Raw genomic sequence first — 10,600 nt, 5'->3', positions numbered from 1 at the left:
ATTTGGTGTTCTAGTTGAATCTAGGGTTTTCTTGTGCATTATTTGGATTGGATTCGAAGTATGTGAGGTCCCAAGGTGGATTTCTTCTTAGATCTGGACCTTAAGAGGTCCAAAGAGTCCCATTCTCATTACCTTTTGCTACTCCATTAGAGATATGGCCCTAGGTTGCCATTTAGGGGTTATTTCACCCAAGGAAGCTTTTTGGTCATTGCATGAGTGTAAAGGTTAGACCTTTACGTGATTATAGTGGTGGGTAAGGCCAGATCTATGGATTGGAGAAACAGATCTGACCTCAGGAGGTCATTTGAGTTTGATCATGGCATGAACTCGCCGAGTCCAATAACAGACTTGACGAGTAGGATAGTTTTTCCCCATGAATCACTCAGTTGGTGACTTGCTGAGTTGGGGAAGTGTCTCGGTGAGTCATTGGGGATTTTGAGGACTTGAGTTCATGACTGAACTCGTTGAGTCACAATTGTGCACTCGGCGAGTCTGGTCAAAGGGTTAACCGTTGACTTTTGTTGACTTTTAGGGTTTGGTCAACAATTGGACTTGTGGACTGTTTGAAGGGTAAAATGGTCTTTTAGCCTTCTTAGAGGACGTGTGAGGATTTAGTCTAGCCTGGAGAGCCGTTATTAATTGAGATGATTGTTTATGTGTTTAGGCAGAGGCTAGATCAGTGTTACGCGAGCGAGATATTACCGAGACATCTGAGGTGAGTCTTCTCACTATACTTTACCTTGAGTGGTAATTAGAGTTATGTGGCAGAGCTATTGTATGTCATTTATGTGATGTGTTGCACTGCATTATTTCTATGTGATCTATGTCGTGTGTATATCAGAGTTAGAACCGGAAGGTTTACAGAGCTAGTACCAGAGGGTCCACAGAGTTAGGGCCCAAGGGCCCACAACGTAATAGCCCCGAGTGGCTAGTATGTGTTATGTGTGGTATTTTGGGGAACTCACTAAGCTTCATGCTTACAGCGTTTTGTGCTATGTGTTTCAGGTACTAGTGAGGATCGCGAGAAGGCGCCGGCATGATTAGTGTACACACGCGCGGAGTTTTATTGATATGTTATGATCTTGGGATTTTGACTTATGTGGAATATAAGAAACAATGTGTTTTATAATATTGTGAATTGAATTGTTTTTTTAAAATGCGAAAAATTGTTTGAAATTACCGCGTTACTGGGTGTACATGGATCCTACACATATGCTAATATCATGATTTATTCAAGTATTCTTTTACTGCCCACATTGACTAACCATCACATTGTTTGTCCTATTTGCAGGATTTCATGTTCATATGCTTGTATTATGATTTATCTGCTTATATGTATTACTGCTCATTTAGACTTACTTTCCCTTGTTTGCCTCATTTACATGTTAGGTCTATATACATGTCGGATGTTATCTTTGTGATCCAATCATTCTACCCCTTATGGAGTTGTTGCATTAACAATCTCAATGATAAAAGTTATCATCATAACCGTCGCTAACAAAAAATTTATGCAAAATGAAAGTTTGATAAGTGTTAATAAAACTTTTAATGATTTTAAATTATCAATCTATGAATAATTTACCGATGTCATAAATATATAAACTGAATGATAATTAATTACGTTTTCATCCATAATTTAAAATATAACTAATAAGATTAAGATATAGTGATGAATGAAGATGATCGTTTGCTATTACTTTAGCGGGGTTAACAATGCCAATAAAAATAAAAAGTCCAAAACCTGCCCCTAATTAATCAGAAAAATAAGATATCTGGCTTGATGAAATATACAATTATATACTGACATACAATGGTTAAATGTTAATTATGTTTTGATCATCAAGAATTTATTTAATTTATATCCCAGGTATATACATATTTACACATCTTAATGCTTACATTCAACAGGAGCAAGGTGATCAGACACCAAAGTAGTCGATTTAGACGCCATACTTCTGTTTACAAATGCATCTTCCTGTAATGTTATACATAATAAAAGGTAAATGTCAGTTCATTCAATTTTAAAAATCAGTAAAACCAATATATAGAAACCACCATGCTACTATATTTGAAGATTCTTTCTTGCTGTCATTCTTATTAAGGATATATACATAAAAACAAGTGCATTTTGGCCATTTTCATGGTTTAACTACTTTGACTCGATATATTCCACTAAAGACACTGAAGTGTTGAATAATTTTTCTATGATCTCCTGTAGCAAGTTAAGGCCATGTTTGGCACAACTATCTTGTTTTTCTAAGCTTTTTAAAATTGTCATGTTTGACAAACCAAAAAGTAGTTCATAAGCTAGCTTTTTTAAAAACATTTCAACGAGCTTATTGAGCTTCTTTAAAATTCTCTAAAATATACCATTTATTAATATTGGAAGATTGTATTTATCAACATTCAAATATATTAAAATTAACTATTGGAAAATTGTATTTATCAAACAATAGATTTTTTTGTTTATTATATTAATTACTGAATGGTGGTTTGACAAACATCTGTAATAATTAGTGAATTACAACTCTATTGTACGGTAGTTGGTGCATTGATCTCAGCACATATTTAAGATATTTGAAGCTAATCGAGCAGGATCCACTTTTCAGGGAATGAGTGGAAGCAATAACAAAAAAAAAATGAACAGTTTCACAATCAGTATACTATAGACCTAGGGAGAAGTTAATTGGACAATTTACATAAAAGCCACTATATTTTGGCGAGTTTGCATTTTTATCATTGTGAAACAAAATATTCCAACAAAGCCACATAACTTTGACAGATTTTTCTATGTTGACCACTTTGACCGACTATAACATACTAAAATGGTCACAAAAGAAAAAAAAATGTCAAAGTTGACTCACATTAGTGAATATCTAAAATCGCATTGGTTAAACCGCAAAATAATCCAAAATATAATAATTTTTATTGTATATTGAGATTCTTATTATAACATATAGTAGCATAAGGTGATAAAGGTGTTACCGATGAAGAACACCGTGCACCATCATGTATTATTCCCTCTCTAGTTGACTCCAATCTTGAGATGCAATCTTTTGTTTGACCACTTGAAATAGCCTGCATTATTGCGCAAAACAAATAAAAACCATGAGTTTCTAGAAGCAGTGCTTATATCCCTATCAACTTTTGAAACATATATGAATTTTGGAAATGGAACATGACTTACATTATTTTAAACAGAATATTTGTTATTAAAGGTGTTAATCTTCTTATGTATGTGCTACAGATCAAGATTTTTCTATGTTAATCTTCTTTTTTTTACAAAACAACATTGCTTTGAAAAAAGTACTATTAGAAGATAAGACACGGGAACCTTCTTCTCACATAATACCATTATTTTAATGGTATATCGTGAACAAAAACAAATCGTACCATTTTAGAACAATGGTGTTCAGTAAAAAGAAACAAATTTTCCATTACCCATTTATGACATTAATTCATCTTAATGCTGCTGACCCTATGTTCATAGACCTCAAAACCTCCTTCTTATTAATTTAAAAGAAATCATTTATTGTAATCCTGTAATAAGAATTCGTATTTTTTTAACCTTAGTAATATGAGGGTCTCTCCAAGGTCCTTTATCAGATCGCATGCAGCCTCCTTTTTCTACACAATTGCAATTACCACCTAGAAATTCTGGCAATTCACTGAAAAATTAAAAAGATGTAATCAAGATCAAATTTACTCGAACATCTGCATAATTATTCAAGAACCATTTCCTTATATTTTTTTTACCTTGCATCAATTACTTCAAGCAATGTGCTTAAAAAATTGGTGCCCAAGACCTGAGAAAGAAAAGTATCAATACAAAAGTTGTGGTGATAACAGCTTAAAGTTTGAGAAAAAAAATCATTAAGTCGAATTACATGAATCTTGGATTTTGCTTTGGGTTCAAGAAAGGACTGAATCATATTCCACAGCATCTTAAATCCAGAACCAGCATTTATGATGAACATCTGGCAAAGTGTCTGCAGATTTCATGTCCCAAATTTAGAGTATGTAAATAAGATATTTCAAAAAAAAAGATAAACTTCAACTTCTGAAATTAAATATAGAAGAGTTAATCATTAAAATGACCAATATGGGTGGGCCCGCATTACAAAATGGCCCCATTTTGCAAAATCGGCTTTACATAATCACTTTTGTTTGTGAAATGTTACATTTTTTTGGAAAATGATATCATCTTTTTTGAAATATCATGATGTCATTTCAGAAAGAAAAATTCCAAATATTTTTTTATAAAAGATTTACCAGTGGGGACCAATCTTAAATCAATTTTGCAAGTCCGTTTTGTAAAATGGATGGTCATTTTGTAATATTTGTTCAAAAAGTGGTCATTCTATCTTAGAAATCCACCCATTTTGGTCATTTTAGTGAATAAACCAAGATATAATTTACATATCAAAGGCGTTACATTAATAAACACAAACCTAGGCCTATTCGTATTACAACCTGTGTATTATATATATGTTGATATATGCATATATACTTGACAAGAAATTTTAGAAATTTCTATAGATTTTGAAGTAAAACTTAAAATATGTCACTACTTGACGTCTTTAAACTTCAAAATCACATAATTAATCTGTAAAGAAATTTTAGTTAGTAATTGTTAATTTGTTGTAATAAATGGTAGCAGAAATATACATCGGGATAGTTGTTGTTAATCTGTTGCAGCCTCCTAATAAGTTCAATCACCGGTTTTGTAAAGTTCCATAAACCCTACGAAAAGAAAAAAAAAAACATATGAAAACTTTAAAAACGAAATACCTTCAGTCCAAAAAAATCAAGCGTAATAAATTATCATATATACCACGCCTTGAACATCTATAATTGTTGTACTAGAAGAAACACGTCTTCCTGCTGCAATTGAACAGGCTGGAAACCTAATGGCTAAAGTCCTTTCATATTCCTGTACGTAGTATTTCACGTATCTTTCAACAGTTGTCACTTTCATAAGCTTCTTTGGATCAGCTTGTCCTAATATTTCTATGTAAACAGGCCTTCCTTCCTTATCGATACCATGGTAACCCTGGTGAAAATACCGAAGAACTTCATCCAATTCACTGAACTTGAAATCCTGCCAAAAAAAAAAAAACAATATTTTTACAAGATTTAGATAACAATTTAGCTCCCAAGTTCTACTTAAGTTGGGAAATTGATGGATATTGAGGGAAAGTAAGGGATGTCGAAAGAAAATCGTGTTCCCGAGTTTCATTAATTGAAGGAAAGTGAGGGAAGAAAAGGATTTTGGAGCCATATTGTTCTTCCAAATTTTCCTCCCAAATTGGACGGGTTTGGAGAAAAAAGTGAGGGGAAGGAAAAATTTTAAATTTTATTTTCTTTTTCCTCCTAACTCGGGAACACAAAAACTTAAAATTTTCCTTTCATTTCCTTCCCCTCCCTTTCTTTCTGTCAATATTTTCATTCCCTTTCCTTTATTGAATTTACAAAAAAACTCGGGAAACGAAAAAAAACACAATAAATTATAGACTTCAAGAGTGATATGTATGTTGGGAAAATGGACTTCAAGATTCCCAATAACCCGTTTTATGAAAAAATGATAGAGAAATAACAACACAAGAATATACATGGAAAACTCCAAAATTGGAGAAAAACAATGAGTATTCAAACAGACAAAACCACAATTACAATCATTTAGAGTAATCTCTCAAGCCAAACCCGACACTCTCCAAATATTTAACTCACATCTAAAACAAGAGAATAAAGAAAGAATCGGATCCTGAAAGTGTATTTAATTGGGGCTCTGGGGCGCACTTTGAAAACAAAGCCTCATACTCGTTTTGTCTGTCTACACTCTACCAATGTGGGGAAAATTCCTTTTTTTCATATTAACCAACAATTCTCAACAAGGGAAACATATCTAATTATATGAAAAAACAAGACAAATGTATATTATATAAGTTTACTTATGTTGGAACTTGCTTTGATTACAAGCAAAAAAGTGTGCAGCAAGAAAAAAAATGGAAGATGAGAATTGAAACAACTATTCTCTTAATAAACTAATAAAAGTTTTTGCATAACTACGATAAACCAACGTCCATTATTTATACTAATCTAAACGAGTTCTACTCAAACACAAATAAAACACATAAAAAAATAAAAAAATAAATAAACTTTCCTAAAAAGATGAAACTTTCCTATTAAACAGTATGGATCAAAACCAATTAACCAACAATCACCCCCTTAATTGGTTTGATCATACCACTTGTTTAAAACACTGAAGGTTCTTCTTCAATTAGACCCGCTTCTTCTTTTTCCCATTTAGGACACTCATTGCTATAGTGACCAAACTCACCACATTTGTAACATCTAACGCGACTTTTATCCCGGACACGTTCATTAATCATTACCATCTCGACTTCTCCCGGATTCCTGACCTCTTCCCCGGCCACGTCCAAAGTCATCCCGATTTGAATGTCCATCGTCACAATGTTTACAAACATGTGATTTTTCCTCACTAGCCAACAACCCACCTTGAGTGTCCTCCACTTTCTTGGTTCCTCTTATACGCTCCTCATATGCCTTCAATCTACCAATCACTTCATCGAATAACATTGAATCCAACTCAAAACATTGCTCTATTGAAGCCACGATTTGAAGAAACGACTTAGGCATCGAATCAAGTAACATTTTCACCAAATCAAGTTCTTCAAACTCGTAACCAAGACTTCTTACTTTTGACGCTAAACCAGATAATTTTGTCACAAAATCATAGACCGTTTCACCCTCCTTCATGCGCAAGCTTTCAAGCTCTCTTTTTAAGGTTGCAAGTCGAGCCGTTCTTACCCGATCCACTCCCAAATACTGTGTTTTCAACCCATTCTACACTTTCTTTGGATTGGTGTAACTCGCCATTTGCAATACCGTGTCTTCGGGTATCGCTTGAAATAAAAAGCAAGAGCTTGTTTTGACTTCTTTTTATCGGATGCTTCACCTAACGCCTTTGGTTCGACCGTCTCCCATATGTCGTGTGCATCCATAATAGACTTGATTTTGACCGCCCACACTGGATACTTCGTTGGAGTCAAAACCGAAACTTGATACGTTATCGAACCTCCTTCTTTAACCAATGACACCCTTTTCTCCTTAACCCCGACTTCTTTAATCAAGCTTATTCCGAGAGCACTCTTCCACCGGACAACAAGACAAAGTCACAACCACCTTTACCGTCTTCCGTCACCCACAAAACGAACTAAATCAAAGTCACCCGCTTTGACGTCTTCCCGTCTATTTATTTCGCGCCTCCGGTTAGTCTCTCACAAGCCCGATTAAGAGAAACCGGGGTTGCTTGTAATCAACCTCGAATCACACCACTTTCAACGAAATCGCTCTGATACCAAGTGTAAGTTTCCTTATGTTGGAATTTGCTTTGATTACAAGCAAAAAAAGTATGTAGCAAGAAAAAAACCGAAGTTGAGAATTGAAACAACTTTTCTCTTAATAAACTAATAAAAGTTTCTGCATAACTATAATAAACCAACGTCCCTTATTTATACTAATCTAAACGAGTCCTAGTAAAACACATAATAAATAAATAAATAAATAAACTTTCCTAAAAAGATGAAACTTTAAACAGTATGAATCAAAACCAATTAACCAATATATTATGCAAAAGTCTTAATACACCGTAAAAAAGAAGGAAATGACTTTAGCATGCACTTTATCGTGACAAAAAGCCAATAAGGAGACTGGAAATTAAAGAATGCAACACTAAATTGTTAATTTACCTCCAAAATGTTGTCGGCTCCAAAATCTTTCCTCCATTGAAGCATGCTGATCCACGTGTTCTTAGCGCCTTCAATATTAAAGTTCTTGGCTACCAAGTATCTACAAGGAGAATGTTGAGTCTAGATTAACCGTTGTATAAACAAAGACTGTTTCTTTTTTTTTTTTTTGACCGAATGAACAGGCTCAATGTGAAAATGACCATTTTACCCTTCTGTCTAAAACGGGTGCTAAATAACAATTGAATGTTCATCTGGGGATCGTTATAACTTGAAATTCTTAATGACCATGATAAAAAATAAAAAAAAAAAAAAAAAAAAAAAAAATTTACTCGAGAGAAAGAGAAAATCGACCAATTAGTTGGAGAAGAAGATGATTGGGTTTCAATATGTTCAAAAGAAATAAAAAGGAGAGTTTGGTTGAAGGGTAGCAACGTAAAAAAAGAGTCTTAATGGATAAAGACACTTAGACACCCTTGTCTCACTCAACCCATTAAGCCATTCTACTTATATTAAGGCAAAAAAACACTACTTCAAAGTAATAGATTGTTAATTACCTCAACATCATATGAAAATCATCAAGAATTTCTGGTAGCAAGTTGTCTTTTATTAGAGTTTGTCGAAAAGCATCAACTACTTTAACCTCATGAGGATCTTGAGCCTCCTCTATTGTAAGAGAATCTAGATAGATTGTTTTGTTTCTACTTTTTCTCTCTCGAGAATATTGGATGATTTTGGAAGAAGCATTTTCTTTATTTTTCTTCCATGTTCCACTTGTGCCTTCTTCATCAGAGACTTCAAGATTTGTATCCCATGAGTTTCTGTCATCACAACCAGGGAACCCTTCACGAAAATTTATATCGAGGTGAAAAAAAATTAAAAACATACGTACAAAAATGTCAACTGTAAATGACTAATTTCATAAAGTCCTAAATTACTTGGATGTTAAAGACAAACAGCTTGATGTGTTGAAAGTTCAAACTTTTATGTGTCTTTATCATTGGTTTGTTTATTATATGGATCTCATCACTCCTCAACGTATTGAAATTTGTACGTTTCTTAAGCCTTTGATTAATTATTAATTTTGTGGCTCTGATTTCTGACAATGACACATATATTCCTTCCATATCAGAAACATAAAACAAAAAGGCTAAATGTGCAAAATAAACTGGATAAGTTCTTTGGTAACATAATGAGGAGTTACCCTACAAAATTTGGATGCCATAGAATCACGTAAAATTCACTATTCCAACTATTTTGCATTCCAATCCTCTAATCTTTATTTAAAAAAGGAAAAACATTCATAGAAATTAGGGTGATAATTAACCAAGATACAAGACTCAAAGCAAATTACTTATATCTAAGCATTTTACCATACATCATTCCTTCAATTTAGAGAAACTTTGGCAAAGATTTTGATGTTGAGATATAATTCTGACAAAAAATTTCATATTAAAACAGAAATATCTATTTCTTATGAAACACAAACTTTATTAATTAAAATGGCACAAGATGCAAATTTCAACCAGAATTTTACCCTTCCTCAAAATTAATGCATCTATGCCTCAAGTATTTACAAAAAAAGGTACTCACAAAAAAAAAGCGTGTTTCGTTCAGATTTTTTATATTGAATAGGACTCCAAAAGCCATATTCAGTTGATTAACTCTGATAGGAAAATAAACAAAACAATAACATCAACACATCTAACTGATGCTACTCAAACAGACTTGTCGATGTTTTACCATGCAAACTCCTCAAGATGATTAGATAGAGACGACAATAGATGATATATCAGTAAAGGAATTCTCACGAAAATGTAGATAGGAGCTTACCAGGCAAAGAATTGCGAACGATTGATCCAGACATGGTGTTCTATGCTCTGTTGAAGTTTATAAATCTTCGAATGTTATGAACCGAAGTGTATTGGAATCAAGACATACAATCACCGATTGCTTATTGAGAGAGAGAGAGAGAGAGAGAGAGAGAGAGAGAGAGAGAGACGGCAGTGGCACGGCGGAGAAGGGCGGGTAGAGTTGAGTGTTCCGTTTTGGTATGGTGCAGCTTTCCAAGTGTTTAATTTCGCAACGTCACGCCTTTTATGGAGAATATGCGAATGTGTAAGGATAACATCTTTCCTAATACTCAATTACGAAATTGCCCTTCCAAGTTCCAACTCTATCCACGTTTTCTTTTTCTTGGATAGGCAATTATATATATAGGTCGACAGTCGACAAACCGCAAAAAACAAACTGGGGTTGAAAGTTGAATCCCGGGTTCGACTTGAAACCGGTTATGTTTCTTTAGCTTTTATTCTTTTAATTTGTTATAGAAATGGAGGTGATATTTTTATTTATATTTTTGATTTATCTTTTTCTTTTTGAACCGGCAAATATGTAATCTACACACCTAATTTCATTTATGTTTACGACGGGATTTGAACTCGACCTTAAGAAGGGAGGACAACACCTGATACCGTTGGGCTACAAGCCCTTTGCTATTTTTGATTTATCTATGAACAAAGAAAATATGATAAATATATAAAAGTTAAAATATCTTTCTTTTAATAAATAGATACAAAATTAAATAAAAAAATCACCTTCAATTTGGAAAACCTTTTAAACTAAGTTGTTTTCAGCTTTTAAATTGAACTGATTACTTTTAAGAATTTAGAAAAGAACTCGCATTATATTTTTATTTTTTCAAATTAGAAACATAAAGTTTGTATTTGATCAAAAGTCGGGACCAATCGGTTTAGAACATCATGTTTTTGGGTCATGATTCTTCCACATAGAAATTTACTTCATCCACGGAAGAAAAGCTTATATGACAT

The 10,600-nt window shown here is 33.4% G+C and overlaps 1 protein-coding gene across 1 annotated transcript; it reads right to left on the bottom strand.

Annotated features, from left to right (window-relative positions):
- Positions 1–1,751: 1,751 nt before the first annotated feature.
- On the bottom strand, positions 1,752–9,955 carry LOC145103297 (phosphatidylinositol/phosphatidylcholine transfer protein SFH6-like). Its single transcript, XM_079040851.1, has 10 exons — positions 9,603–9,955; positions 8,327–8,612; positions 7,773–7,872; positions 4,835–5,101; positions 4,669–4,743; positions 3,888–3,989; positions 3,757–3,806; positions 3,569–3,668; positions 2,986–3,078; positions 1,752–1,975 (listed from the first exon to the last, which is right to left on the bottom strand). The coding sequence occupies exons 1-10, from the start codon at positions 9,634–9,636 to the stop codon at positions 1,889–1,891; spliced, it is 1,194 nt and encodes a 397-aa protein (XP_078896977.1). The 5' UTR covers positions 9,637–9,955; the 3' UTR covers positions 1,752–1,888.
- Positions 9,956–10,600: the final 645 nt, after the last annotated feature.

The sequence above is a fragment of the Lactuca serriola genome, chromosome 4 (assembly GCF_051521515.1).
Source record: "Lactuca serriola cultivar US96UC23 chromosome 4, Lser_US96UC23_V15, whole genome shotgun sequence".
Lineage (NCBI taxonomy): Eukaryota > Viridiplantae > Streptophyta > Magnoliopsida > Asterales > Asteraceae > Lactuca > Lactuca serriola.
This window is presented reverse-complemented; position numbering and strand designations above follow the sequence as displayed.